We start from the raw sequence: 15,010 nt of genomic DNA, 5'->3' as shown, positions 1-15,010 counted from the left end.
AACTTAATTATTTTAATGATTTTTAGATAATGTATACTTGATTTTGTCAACTTTAAGCGTAAAGAGCTGTTAAGAGCCATTTTTTACCATAAACAGTATACATAAATGTCAAATATATATATATACATATATATATATATATATATATATATATATATATATATATATATATATATATATATATATATATATATATATATATATATATATATACATATTAAACTTAAGCCATTGTTTGTCACAAAAAAAAGCGCTGGTAAAGTAATTAACTTAAGTTTTTTTGTTTGCAACAAGTAATATTTTTTGTTTGTTAATAAATTTTTAAAAGTAAAAAATGATTATTTGTAAAATTGCAGTTTTAAGAAACAATGAAAAGAAATATTGAGATATTTTAATTCATTTATACAAATGTCAAGAAAAGAAAAAAATTATTTTGTGTTAAATGATAATAAAAAATGTAATATTAAATTTAATTATTTAATGTTAAAAAACAAAAATAAATTGAAATTGAAATTGTTTTTCTTAATTTGTAAATTAAGTTTGTTTTATGATAATTTATTTTATTGAGGTAGTTTAAAAAAGTTGTCCTTAAATAAGTAAAATAGTAAAGATAGATTTATGGCGTTAAAATCACGAAGAGCTAAAGAGCTAATAGACTTATGGCGTTAAAATCACGAAGAGCTAAAGAGCGAAGCCATTTTTTATTTAAACACAAGACCTGATATATATATATATATATATATATATATATATATATATATATATATATATATATATATACACACACACACACACCTATTGTAAAGGCATTAAATATACAGTTTGAAGTCAAAAACAGTTCATAGCTTGTCTATGGTTTTTAAACTGACAAAATTAAGGTTAACTTATAACAAAACGCATTAATTTAAATAAAGAAACTAATTAAATTTAATTTTTTTTTTTTTTAAAAACCACAAAAATTTGTAGCATAGGTGTATATATATATATTTTACTTTGTAGCATTAGATGCTTATATTTCCAAATCCTGAATTACTATTACTTTATAAGTAATAGTATAACTAAACTATTATTAAAGTATTATTTAGTTAATGTTTAAAACAAAGACAAATAGAAAAACCAAAGTTAATAAAGCACAAAACATTAATTACAAATTAAAAAAAGGAAAAAACATTAATGTTTATGTTTAAAATGTAATATGTGTAATAGTAGGTAAAAAACTTGTCAGAATCATGGCGGCTCTGCAACAATAGTTTATCCCATCAGATAATTCCCACTTGTTCTTTACTCGTGATTTATGCCTGTTTTTTAATGCAGTAAATAAGACTTCACTACAAATAAACCACACACAAGATTTTTATCTTGACTATCTGTTTTACTTTCAAACATTTTGATAATACTAATAATATGGCTACTACCTCTATACTTAAAAATAGTTTAGTTTTTACTGGCATCTATAGCTTAAGCGTTTGACTTTATCTGTTTTTTTATTCACCATTTTTAAAAGACCTAATAAAATCTTTTAAACTTTAACCACAGCCTCTTTCTTTAACTCTTATTTATTAAATAAAGTTTTTTAAATGTATATGTGATATATATATATATATATATATATATATATATATATATATATATATATATATATATATATATATATATATATATATAATAATAATAATAATAATAATAATAATAATTATTATTATTATTATTATTATTATTATTATTATTATATGTATTAATGTATATAGTTTTAAAAATCTGATTTTTAGGTGTATATATTTTATTTAGATCCTTGGTTTGTGGTTATCTATAAAAAATATATTAGTATAATTTGTAAATTTTATTATTGAATTTAAAAATCCTCTAAATTTGGTAGGAGGTTTATTATAGATTTCTAAAAAATATTGAAGGTTATCGCTAACATTTTTTATGAAGCTTTTTAAAATGCCATCTTTTTTTTATGAATACATTAACATTGTTTAAAAAAATTTTTTAAATATCTTATCTTTTTTTATGAATATTGTTATCTTTAATATTGTTTATGAAATTTTCAACTTGTATTAAGTTAAGTGTAAAAATATTTTTTATATTTAAGGTTTTGTAAATGTAAAATTTTAGCCAACAAGTTCTACCAGAAGCAAGAGTTATAATGTAGTTGTTCAGTTTCTTTTATATATGTTAAATATGGGTTAATAGGGGTATTAAAAAGTTATCTTTCTTGGAGTTTTTAAGCCTAAGCTATGAAGTTGTTTAAAAAGTTTTTTTTTTAACACTTTTTTTTTATTCAAGTTGGTTCGAATTGCTAAAGTACTAGGGACTGATGATTTATTTGAATATCTTGCTAAATATGAAATTGAATTAGATCAGCGATTTAATGATATATTGGGAAGGTAAAAAATTTCTTTTATTTTCTAAACTTATTTTTTTATATTTTTATTGTAACCATAATAAACTTAATAGTTATCAAATATTTTTACTTTTGTTTTTGTTAATTTTTATACTCTAAATATATTTAGGCATTCAAAGAAACGATGGGATCGTTTTGTTACACATGAAAATAGTCACTTACTGAGCACTGAATCGTTTGATTTATTAGACAAACTTCTGCGCTATGATCACAATGTAAGTCCAATAATTTGTTAACAGATGTCGTTGAACAGTTATTTTTGATGCATCTCTTTATCACACTTCAGTTATATTTTTGCATTTAAATTTTGTGATTAATATGATCTCTATGTGAAATTTTATATATTAAAAACATATAGTATAATATAGTAAGTATGGGAAATTTTATATAATATATGTTAACATGTATTTTTAGGGTATGATTAAGTTTGTGGCTGAAAATTCAGCCTCTTTAAGTGATTGCTTCTGTGGCTAAAAGTTAATGTGCAAATGCTTTATTTTTAATTTTAATTTACCCTCGTAAACTCTACACTGGCATAACACTCTAGATTTTATATTGTTTACCAGTTGAAATATTCAAAATACCAGTTGAAGAGAGTTAGGTTGGTGTAAAAAGAATATCTTTTTAAAATACTGTTTTATTTTGATGTAGTTTTATTTGTTTTATCTATTATTGTTGTTTATTGATAATTATATTTATTTATAAATTTTAATTTTCAAAGTTTAATAATAATAAATAATTCGTACATGCATCAACTGATATAAAAAAATCAAAACTCCTCATAAAATTCATTACTTTACATGCGAATATTTGCACATTAATTTTCAGCCTCAAAAGCTCACTTATACTTTTACTCACTTACAGCAGCTGAATTTTCAGCTGCAGAAGACTCAAGCTTAAGGCATCAAAGTAAATTAAATTTGTGTGTGTGTGTGTGTGTTTGTGTGTGTGTGTGTGTGTGTGTGTGTGTGTGTGTGTGTGTGTGTGTGTGTGTGTGTGTGTGTGTGTGTGTGTGTGTGTGTGTGTGTGTGTGTGTGTGTGTGTGTGTGAATATATATATATATAAATTTATTTTACTTTGATTTTTACTTCATTTTAAGTTTGATTTGGTTTTTTTAGATTATAAGTTAAAACCATTTAATTTATCAATTTTTAGTTTATTGTTCACTTGTTTCGTTTTGAAATATTTCATTCATGCAGTATCTTAAAGCAAATATAAAGGCCTAAAAATTAAAATTTTGAAAATTGTTTTTTTTAAATTATGCATTTTTTAATACTTTGTTTTAGGAAAGACTGACAGCTCGTGAAGCTATGGAACATCCTTATTTTTGTGAGTTTTTTTTATAGTTTTATTGTTATTATTATTATTTTTATTATATGTATATATCAAATATCAAAAACATCAGTATTGCTATTGAAAATCTATTAATTTAAATACAACACAATACAACAATCATGAGTCATGACAACTTAAACTACATTATCAACAAAGAACATTTCTTATCTTTTATCATTGCTTGTTTTTATATGTTTTAATTAAAAAAAACGATGCTTAACAGATCTAAAAACATGGTTCAAATTTTATGAATATCCTGATAGTAAAGAAGAAATATTTCACATTGCAAAACTCCAAGAACTAGCTAAAACTAATTTAAATAAATTTTTTCTTTAATTTTTTTTTTAACTTTTTTAACTTTCAACATTGTATCACTGAAACCTTTTGATAATCTTCAAATAAAAGATTTAAGACATTTTTTTAATATCCAGCTAGTAATTGCATTTAAGCAACAACACTGTTACTGAGAAAATTATTTCTGCTAAAATCCAATTAACCAAAAAAAAATTATTTAATTATTTAAATGCAAGTTATTTCTTGCATAAATAAAAATGTTTACAAAATCTAATGGAAGGGGAAAAGTCATATAACTTGCAACAGTGAGAGTTTAATTTATTTTTTAAAATGTTTATTTGCAACAACAACAAAAAAACTTAAAATTAAAACAAATAAATGACAATAGCAACCAACAGATACAATTGGAACACAATATAAAATTTCAACTTTTTTTTTCGAAATCTGTAAAATGATTGTGATTTCTTGTTTTTTAGTTCGCTTTTATGGCCGAGACATAAGTACTTATTATTTTAATATTTTGCTTATTATTATATATTATTATTATTAATATAATTTTGCACATATCATTATATGATAAGGTAATCAGGCACTGATTATACGTATATATTTTATACTGATTATACAGTATTGGACAAAACATTTGCAACCAACATCGAATAATGCAAAAAAGTGTTCCTAATTTTACATGTCATAAAAACGAAACGAACTATACTACCACAGCAAACAGTTCAGGAGTCTGGAGTCATAGCATGCCATGACATAAGCAATCAGCTGACAGGTGATAGCACACAGGCAGAATTTCGTTGACAAGTGCCATTTTGCAGCGGACAAAACAAGTGCAACTTTTTTGTTTTCTTTCATTTTCTTAAGTCTGGTCCGTGTCAACATCACGGAAGTTTTTTGATAATTAAAGGAAGTATTCAGAAGTTTCCAGAAGCATGCAGAAGCTTCCAGAAGTTTCCAGAAGAAGCATCTGGAAGCATCCAATAGCATCCAGAAATATCCAGAAACATTCAGAAGCTTCCAGAAGCATCGAAAAGAAGTATCTAGAATCTTCCAGAACAGGTTCACACAGGTTCATTTTACTATATAAGAGACATGTAAATCGACATGTAATTCAGTCAGTATATGGAAGTCAATCAGTCAGTATTATCAAGACAGTTTATCGAAGTGAGTTTTATCGAAGTGTTTTATCGAAGAACATCAATACAAGAAGTGAAATACAACAAGTGTTTCATTACATCAATACTGTCCACATCCAACCAAGACTTTGCGTTCCACAGAGCATTATTTTATCATCACAAGGTAAATGTAATGTCAAGAAGGATCCCTGGATATCATCAGTCAAGATGCAAAAGCAATTAGAGCTGCCTGTATCGGACCGAACAATCAGACAACGTGCTGTTGAAGCCGGATTGTTTTCTCGACGCCCTGCAAAGAAACCGCTGATTTCACTAAAAAACCAGAAGAAAAGACTCCTGTTTGCTACATCTCATATTGACTGGAATGTGCAGAAATGGCGAACTGTCCTGTTCAGTGATGAATCGAAGTTCAACATCATTGGGAGCGATGGCATTTGCCGTGTACGTCGACCGGCCGAAAAACGCCTCGATTTACGTTACTGCCATAAGACCGTAAAGCATGGTGGAGGCAATGTTATGATCTGGGGGTGTTCTTCTGCTAACGGTCTAGGTCCAATACATCGAAACGATGGAATAATTGACCGTTTCATGTATAAAAATATCCTGAAAGATGTTATGTTACCTCATGCTGAATGGAATATGCCAATAAAATGGGTTTTTCAGCAAGACAACGATCCGAAACACACTGCAAAAGTAGTCAAGCAGTGGTTTCAAGACAACTACTAATCGGTGATGGATTGGCCGCCTCAATCTCCGGATCTCAACCCTATCGAGAACCTGTGGGAGATCGTCAACCGCAGAATTAATCGTGAAGGTGTTCGTAATAAGGATCGACTGTTTGAACAAATCCAAAAGGCCTGGGCAGCGATTTCACAAAGTTTCATTGATCAGCTGATCGAATCTATGCCTCGAAGATGCAAGGCTGTGATCGACAACAAAGGATTCGCCACGAAATATTGATAGCGAAATACAGCTTGGTCAACATTTTGTCGAGTTGCACTTGTTTTGTCCAGAAGGAAATCAACTTTTTTTAATACTTTTGATTAATTTATTAATTTTCGTGTACAAATAATGAACTTTGTGATGAATAGAACTTGAAGAACTTTCTCTCTAAACAGTTACATAGTTATTTCTCTAAATTGGAAAAATGCAGCACTTTTATATAAAGAAACTAAATTAGCATTATTTGGTTGCACTCGTTTTGTCCGATACTGTATGTATGCATTTATTTTTTATATCAATATATCAACTACTTCTATTATGTTAAATATTTATATATAATACTAAACAATATTTTATGTTCAGAATGTCCCCCTCCCGAACTAATTTCGTATATCGTGAGGTGCAGAATATATAAATAAAATATTCTCCTGAGCTCAAAGCAAACATCGGAAGTTACAATAACTTTTATTACCTAAGGTAATTGGAAGTAACACTCGCTTGAAAAACTCAGAAAGTATGAAACACAATGAAAGTTTTTTAACATCTTTTTTACACAGCTTTTTTACACACATCTTTTTTACACACATTTTTACATAAAAAAAAGTAGTTCTACTGATTATTAAAAGGCCTAAAAAAATATAAAATTTAAGTTAATAGTATATTTGTTGAAATAAATTTATTTGAAGAAAATGTTTCATATACTTATTGAAGTTTATTAACTGCTTTAATTTTGCTATATATGTTTTGTAAATTTAATATTAATTCTTATTTAGATCCTATAGTTCGTCAGGAGCCAATTAAATTAGGAGGTGAATCTTTTCAGTCAGCTCAAATACCATCTACGATTACGAACTAAAATATGATACGATATGAAAGTGTCTTTTTTTATTAATATCAAAGTAATGTTAATCAAATATCTGAAGAAAGTTGCATAGCTGTTCATTCCATCTACTTGCTGATGATTTTTTTGTGTCATAGCTACGTATCGATATATTTGTCGGCGCTTTTAATAATTCTGACGTCATAAATATATAGTTTTTTTAGTTTGTTTTTTTTGTAAAGTAAACCTGCTTCATTGCTTTATCTTTCTTTTAAACCGTAAAGAAATTATTTAAAGTTTAAAAAGCACCGTTTGGGCTAACCATGCCAATAAATTATTACGAGTGAAGTTCGTAATAATTTATTGGCAAATTTTACACGAAAAACTCATTGTTTTATCTCTACAGAAATTTAAAATTTGTCAATATGGATAAAGACTGTTAGTTCAAACCATTTCTGAAAATTTTGTTCATTGTTTATCAAAATGTCTACAACAAAAGTATATCTTCTAATTATACATTTGTATTTGTAAATTCTTGTAATGTGCATTTCCAAATAATTTTCCTCTTCTTTGTTGTGTCTATCACGCTTTATAATCCTTGACACGAGACAATTTCGGTCTCCTCATAGTACTTAACTGTAAATCTTTCTTTCATCCATATTACAAGTAAGGGATGGTCTTACAGATCTTATCGCGGCCTAGTAAGCTGCTAGATTTTCATGAGCACCTTAATAACCAGGAAAAAAGAAAGACATTGAATAATTCCTCCATCATTGATGACTCTTTGACAACAAAGTCTTCCTGATGGCCGATAATAATTATGCTTGAAAACTGATTTGTGTAAAAAATTATGTTACCTAGATTATAATAGCGTCAAACTCATTACAGAAAAATAACTCAAACTTTTGATTTATCTGTTTAATTTTTTTTTTCTCTTTATTATAACCTTATACAAGTCTAAGTAAAACAAAAAGTTATCTAATTTGAATTATGTACAAATAAAGATATCGTTAGAAAATAAAGAAAGATAGCAGAATAAAGAAACTGAAAACTCGCAGAAGACCATAATGTCTTGTCACCGAGAAACAGCTCAATCTGACTGAAATGATTTTGCTGGTTTAAAATAGGACTTTAATGTTTTCTTGATTTTTATTTTCTCTCTTTTGTTTTATATCAACCAGTTTTCTCAGTAATCCTTCGTTAAACTTTGAGTTATTTTTTCTTGGTTTAGAAGGTTCACGATGTTTACGTTGTTTGTAGCAATCAATCAAATAACTTTTCCAAACAGATTTTTATTTTACTTTTTCATTGTGAGCTTGGTTATTTAAGATATCATAATCCAATTTTTGAAAATAACACATTTTAATATTTTATATAATATACGATTTTTATAACTCTTTTATAACATTTAGTTCATTTTAGGAAAACCATTATGCGGTAAATAGCTAAAGTTAGAATTATTCATACTTTAGAGTATACTTGGTGTCTCGTAAATAATTATTTTCGTCTGTACTTTTGTAACGACTTAGGTTCAATGCGCGACTTTCGAAAAGCAAGCTGCTGATGAATATACATAGACTACCAGCGCATGCACACATATCATCTGCACATATAGACTCAAATACATAGAAGCACACATACATAAATACATACATACACACAGATATATACACACACATATATACACTCATACACATGCATACGCATATACATATTTATACATATACATACATTTTTACACATGAACTCACAAACATACATATACGCATATGCACATACATACATACATAGTCATTCCAGGTTTCTCCAGGTAATTCATTTACACCTTCAATTCTCAGGTTGTTCCTTCGTGACCGATTTTCGAGATCTATCAGTTTCTCACTTATGTTTTTAATGATATTTGTTTCTTTTATAGATTCAAAACGTTCCTGTTCATAAGATGTTTAACTTCACTTTCAGTCCGTTTATTTATTTCTGCAATCTTTTGTTTAGTTAACTCTTCTTGGAAGTTTAGACTCTCTTTTATTCCATTTAAAGTCTTTTTCGATATTAGAAGTTTTTGTTTTGTTTGTAGATAGATCGAGTTCTAATTTATCCAAACTTTCAGTAAAAATCTTCATAGATAGATCGAGTTCTAATTTATCCAAACTTTCAGTAAAAATCTTCATATTAGCGCTTGTTATTTTTGCGAAGCTCATTCTTTGAGAAGTCTCTCGGTTTCCTTTAATATAGTATTTTTTTGCTCTTCCAGCATTTTTTTTAATAATTTGTTTAGTATTTCTATTTATTAATTTATTATATTTTAGATAATTAATTATTATCTGTAATTTTATAATAAGAAGTTTAGAATTTTTTCCAATGCTTTTATTAACTCGTCATCTCAGTCTGTTTGTTTGTCTGTTTGTTTGTCTGTGAGCATCAAATCTTGCAATCAATTTTTGAGTCACTTCCTTATGATAGATTTTCTTCGCATTTTGCATACATACTCTTGCTTGATAACAATACAATATTCAATAATTAGTTTTGTAATAAGTCAATTAATTTAGTTAATTTTGATCAAGTTTATTTTTTATATGGAAAAAAAACAAAAATTTTATAAAAAAGTATATTGATTGATTGCATACATATACGCGCGATTAGCATATTTGGATAAGGCATTGACTTCGTAAACGGAATGTCTGTCATCATCATCTACCTGATTTTTTTGTTTTTTTCTTACACACACATACAGCCGAATTTTAATAAAATAAAACAGTAATATCAGAAAAAATCGATTGCAAAATTTGTATTTTAATAACATATAATAGCATTTGGTTTGAAAATTCGTTTTTAAATCTACTTATTGTTTTTTCAAACAGTTGAAAAAAACACGTGCGTAGGCTTCAGATATTTAGCTTGAAAAAAGAGTCTTTACTTTAGGAGGGGATTTCCATTATGCTATTCGAATTTAAACAAGCTGTAACCGCTCCAGTGATATTTTCATTAACGTGAAGTAAAATTTGAAGTAAAAATAATTGATTTCGTTAATGTGAATAAAAACTTAAAATTTTATCTGAAGAACGAAAACTGAAATAGAATTGAAATATAAGCATCAAAAAACGAAAATAGGAATAGAAATAAGATATATCTGAAGAACGAAAACTTCAATAGAATTGAATATAAGCATCAAAAAACGAAAATAGGAATAGAATTAAGAATTATTAACGAAAGAAAATTATTGAATATTAAAAAAGTTTTGATACAATAATTAGTTTTTTTTTGACAATTAGTTTAAAAATTTTACATACTTGGTTTGAAATTGGCGCACATGTTTGACCATATTGATGATATTTGAAATGATTATAGAATGTATTAATGGACCACAAAACTGGTCACGTGCTTGTCATTACGTTAAGTATAAATTCAATGCGTCCAATCTTTTGTTGTAAAATAAAATAAAAATCTATAGATTCTTAAGAGTTGCAAATCAATCAATAACAAAATAATGAGTTTATCAAGGTTGTTGGCTGGTAGGAAGCGTGACAGTCCTGTATGGAAATTCTTCGTTTACGATCAAAAAACTGATAAATCCAAGTGTCTAGTACAGGACATAAATAATGAGGGCGCGTGTGGCGCATTTCTTGCCGGAAAAAATTCCAGTAACTTAGTAGCGCACATTCAGAGAATACATAAAGAGACACACAAATGTTACACGAATGAAAAGAAAAAACGAAATGCAGAAAAAATGTTTTTGAAACGTAAAATTGATGAAATCAATTCTACATCTTCCCAAAATAGAGGAAAGACAAAAACCCAGACAACAAGAGAGAGCTTTGAACACCGAATCACCACGTGGCCAACGGAATCAAGTGAATATTAAGTGCGTCAGGATAGCGTGATTGAAATGATTATTAATACCAGCTATCCAATGGTATTGCTAGATCAGCCGTCGTTTCGAAAGATGATAAAAACGCTTGACCCAAAATTTAAATTGCCAGGTAATAATTAACACAACTAAATTTTTAAATTATTGTTTTAGATTCATTCAATGCTAAACAATTTTTAAATGTTTACCTGTAATTATCGTATCATTAGTGTAACACTATAGTAACTAACTACACAAACTGATGTGCATTAAATTTTAACTGATTCAAATTTTATATTGCAGGGTCTGCAACACTGAACAAGCGGATAAACGAGCGTTTTCTTCGACAATCTGCACAACTGAAAGACTTGATAAATCATACACGCAAAGTAACAATTTGTCTTGATGGTTGGACGAAGAAGGGTCTCACAGCATCGTTCCTTGGAGTATCTGCTTGTTTCTATGACACCACCATTGATAAAACACGACATGCTTTCCTAAATTTGATGGAACTCCAACATCCCCACACGGGTGAGATGCTTGCCGAATGTTTAAAGAAATGTCTTGACCAGTGGGGTATTAGAGAAAATCAAGTTATGTTGATTGTTTCAGACAACGGGTCTAATATGGTTAAAGCCATCAGGCTCTAACAGGAAGTGCATGCAGCTAAGAAATCTGACGAATCTGAATCTTATGAGTTTGAATCTGACGAGTCTGAACATGAAACTGATGAGGAAGAGATCCAGTCTCAGTCAGAACAAACTGATTTATTCCTACCAGATCATATTCCATACCGTCGAATGCCCTGTATGGCTCACACACTCCAGCTTCTCATAAAATCAGTTTATGAACATTATAGTACAACCATTTTAGAAACGAGACAAGTTGTATCAAGAATTAGGAAATCGAGTGTGGCAATTGAGAAACTTATTGACAAGTGTGGGAAGTCTGTGATAACTGACTGCACCTCAAGATGGAACAGTACATATCAGATGATTGACCGGCTGTTGAAAATAAAGACATCGGTGAATGTAGTTCTTACAGAAATTGGTACATATTATTTTATTATTTATGTTATTAGTGTATATAAATTGTTTTCGGAATTTTATTAAATCTACAAAATTGTGTCTTACCTTATTTAAACTAAAAAAACGAAAATGTTAATAAATTGTAAGTTCATTAGTCATTATCATTAAAAAACAAGACAGGGCATATAGTCTTTAAATTAGGTTTACTAATAACACGGAAAGACTTTACCCTGCCTTTTAAATCACATTACAACAGCATGGAAAAAAGAGACGTATATCAATGACAATTATTAGTTATTACAATTTTTATTAGTAAACTTTAATTACAGATAGTTTACTTAAATTTAGGAATCGACACATTCAAAGCAAGTGAATGGGTTCGTCTTCAAAACATTTCTTCACTTTTGGAACCATTTGCTGTACAAACAGATCTACTTCAGACCGATGCCCAGTCTCTTTCACAGGTTCTACCATATATACTCAATTTGGAATGCCATTTACAAAAATATCCTACCAACAAGTCTTTGACAGCGAATCTTCTTGGAGATCTACGTCAACGGTTTCAATCAATTCTGCAGCCGGACTCAGATAGGTTTATTCCTCTTCCGTCTGCTGCATGTTTGTTAGATCCAACCGTTGCTGTCTTTATACTCACACCGGAAATGGACACCTTGCTCCATGCAGCAAAGATGTATATAATAAAAGTTTGTGGAGTAGAACAAGAATTACAAGCTGCTGCTGAGTCAAATGGATCTGAATGTGAATTTGCTGCCATAAAGCGCTTTAAGTTCTTGTCAAACAAAATCTTTACAAAAGAAGGAAAGATTTATAACCAAGACAATATCACTGTTGCAAGTCAGCTGTCAAGGTATTTGGTTGACATAAGCGGTGATGAAGCGCTGCCAAGTAACGGCCTGCTCTTTTGGAAACAAAACAAAAGCAAGTATAGCAAGATTGCAATTTTGGCTGAAGATTTACTGTCCGCCCCAGCATCACAGGCGTTTGTAGAAAGGATTTTTTTACTTTGTGGAATTTTAACTGTTGGTCGCCGCAATCGAATGAAAAAATCATTAGAGATGAGAGTTTTTATGAAACTGAACAAAAACTTGTAATTATAATTCAACCAGATATTTTCTTTCAATTTCAAAAAAAAAATCTTATTATAACTCAATTGAATCATTGAATATTTTATGACTATTTGTATGCTTATTTAGATGTTTATTACTAAGTTAAAAAAATTTTTAAATTTCTTTCTTGAAACTTATGTATTACATTATTTCTTGAAATAATGATAGGGGAGACCGGGGCTAGTTGTCAGCAGGGGTAAGTTGACGAATTGCGTTTATGTGCAGAGTCTTTTATCAAAAAGTATCAGAAATCTTAGGGAACTTTCATTGATCATTTCATCTTGGTTCCTATGAATAAAACTACTATAAATATTCCAGTCACAACTGATTTACTATTATCAGTCAGGTTTTTTTAGTAGTTGTCGTTTTTCAGGATCTTTATGCAGTTTATTGAAAAGCTTTTGGGGTTTATTGGCAAAATTTTCACAGGGGAAGCTGAAAAACAAAAATATCTTTATAAAATCAATTTTTTTTTTAAATTATTATTTGTAACAATATTGAAAAAATTTATTTTTACAAAAATTTTTTAATTTATTTTTTACAAAAAAAAAATTTTTATGGGATTTTGTTACCAGGAACAAAGGTGGGGTGTTGTTTTGGCTTCATATCTGAACTACTAACTGCTTCTAGCTCATAGAAATATTAAAAAACTTTTATAAATTTTTACTCACTAATACGTTTGTAATCTTTATTATAGTTTGCGCCAACTTACACCGGGGTGGGGTAATTTTTTTTTTTTAAGGCCCTGGAAGGAGCCATAAGATTTTTTTTTTTTAATGAATTCAGTACAAGTTACCCAAATTCATAAACTTCAAGACTGCACTTTAATTTTTTCAAAAAAATGTGTCGTTAGGACTACTAATTGCTGTGAAATTTGATAGAAGTAAAATATGAACTGATTTAGAAACTGAAATAAGAATTAAAATGATTGAAATCATAAGAACTGAACTGAAATTAATTTAATCAGAACTGATTCAAAAGAAGTAAAATTAAAATTAGAAATTATATCAATGCTTCAAGAACTAAGTAAAATTGGAAATTGAAATTATATTTAGAACTTAAATATCAATGAGCCGCTCTAGTTGAAAGCACTTAGATTGAAAAGCACAGTGATTTTAACTGAAATGTTGTCAAAAGATCTTTCTTAAATTAAACTTGTATTTTAAGGTTTTATGCAAAGAATCTAAATGCGAAAGTACTAACTCCCATAGTAAAGAAATAAAATCAGATTGTTACATCCGAGAAAATTTTTTTAAGCTTTCACTCTTTCGCTAATAGATATGGAATGATAGCATTCAAAATTTCGAGTTTTTTTCTGCGCGGAATCAATAAAATAAGTTGATATAAATTTAAAATTACCTTGACAAATATAATTTTAGGAATTGACATCAAAGACACTATTTAGAGAACGATAGAGAGAGTCACGCAGGACCGTCCCAAAGAGGTTTCTCATTGGGGAGGGGGGTGTATATATGTTTTTTGCCAACTAGAGACACTAAAAAAAAAAAAAAAAGTCCTCGGTATTCGACATTTGCCAACTATGCTTCAATACTTGCCAACTCAAATGCTAAATCTACTAACTCAAGTGCATATATAACAGTTTTGGGGACTGGGATATCGCCTACACCCCCGCCTGGACGGCCCTGAGGTCACGGTTTTCTGATTTTTCAAATTTATGTTTGGCATCAGTACCTAAAATTTGGTTTGCCTTAACAATTTTAATTATATCCAAGTTTTATTATTATTTTTTTGTCCTTCGTCATTGTCAATAGAATTTTTTTTAACAATATTATTAATGTAAAAGATTTGGCTAGATCAAGTTTATCATTTTGCCTGAAATCCAGGGTCTAATCATTTTACCAGGTTGTTTCACTGATATTTTACAATCAGTATAAATATATAAATAAAATAATCAATAAAATATAAAATAATAATCAATTATAAAATATTTATACTACATATATTTTGTACTACCAATATATAAATAAAGTAGCCAAGTAAATGTATCACAACCAAAAACAATAAGCTAATCTGATCTTTATTAATATAATCATAAACATTTCCAAT

At 28.4% G+C, this 15,010-nt stretch overlaps 2 protein-coding genes across 3 annotated transcripts in view; both read left to right on the top strand.

Moving 5' to 3' along the window:
- Positions 1-7,167, top strand: part of LOC100210459 (casein kinase II subunit alpha) — a 31,507-nt gene extending 24,340 nt beyond the window's left edge. For both annotated transcript variants that reach the window (XM_065820231.1, XM_065820230.1), the window contains 4 exons: positions 2,290-2,390; positions 2,517-2,622; positions 3,695-3,737; positions 6,898-7,167. In XM_065820231.1, coding sequence (XP_065676303.1) covers positions 2,290-2,390; positions 2,517-2,622; positions 3,695-3,737; positions 6,898-6,980 — 333 coding nt within the window. In that variant the 3' untranslated portion in view covers positions 6,981-7,167. The remainder of the gene's footprint in view (positions 1-2,289; positions 2,391-2,516; positions 2,623-3,694; positions 3,738-6,897) is intronic.
- A 3,660-nt stretch (positions 7,168-10,827) lies between these two features.
- On the top strand, positions 10,828-12,928 carry LOC136091840 (uncharacterized). Its single transcript, XM_065819551.1, has 4 exons — positions 10,828-10,921; positions 11,092-11,381; positions 11,442-11,838; positions 12,165-12,928. The coding sequence occupies exons 1-4, from the start codon at positions 10,828-10,830 to the stop codon at positions 12,926-12,928; spliced, it is 1,545 nt and encodes a 514-aa protein (XP_065675623.1).
- The last annotated feature ends 2,082 nt before the right edge of the window (positions 12,929-15,010 follow it).

The sequence above is a fragment of the Hydra vulgaris genome, chromosome 15 (genome assembly GCF_038396675.1).
Source record: "Hydra vulgaris chromosome 15, alternate assembly HydraT2T_AEP".
Classification (NCBI taxonomy): domain Eukaryota; kingdom Metazoa; phylum Cnidaria; class Hydrozoa; order Anthoathecata; family Hydridae; genus Hydra; species Hydra vulgaris.
This window is presented reverse-complemented; position numbering and strand designations above follow the sequence as displayed.

What these genes read in the sequence shown, in the direction of transcription:
- LOC136091840 (XM_065819551.1), top strand. Translation starts at nt 10,828, where the DNA reads ATGATTATTAATACCAGCTATCCAATGGTATTGCTAGATCAGCCGTCG. An exon ending in GGGGTATTAGAGAAAATCAA is followed by an intron (nt 11,382 to 11,441) that starts GTTATGTTGATT and finishes AGGCTCTAACAG; the next exon opens with GAAGTGCATGCAGCTAAGAA. An exon ending in TGTAGTTCTTACAGAAATTG is followed by an intron (nt 11,839 to 12,164) that starts GTACATATTATT and finishes ACTTAAATTTAG; the next exon opens with GAATCGACACATTCAAAGCA.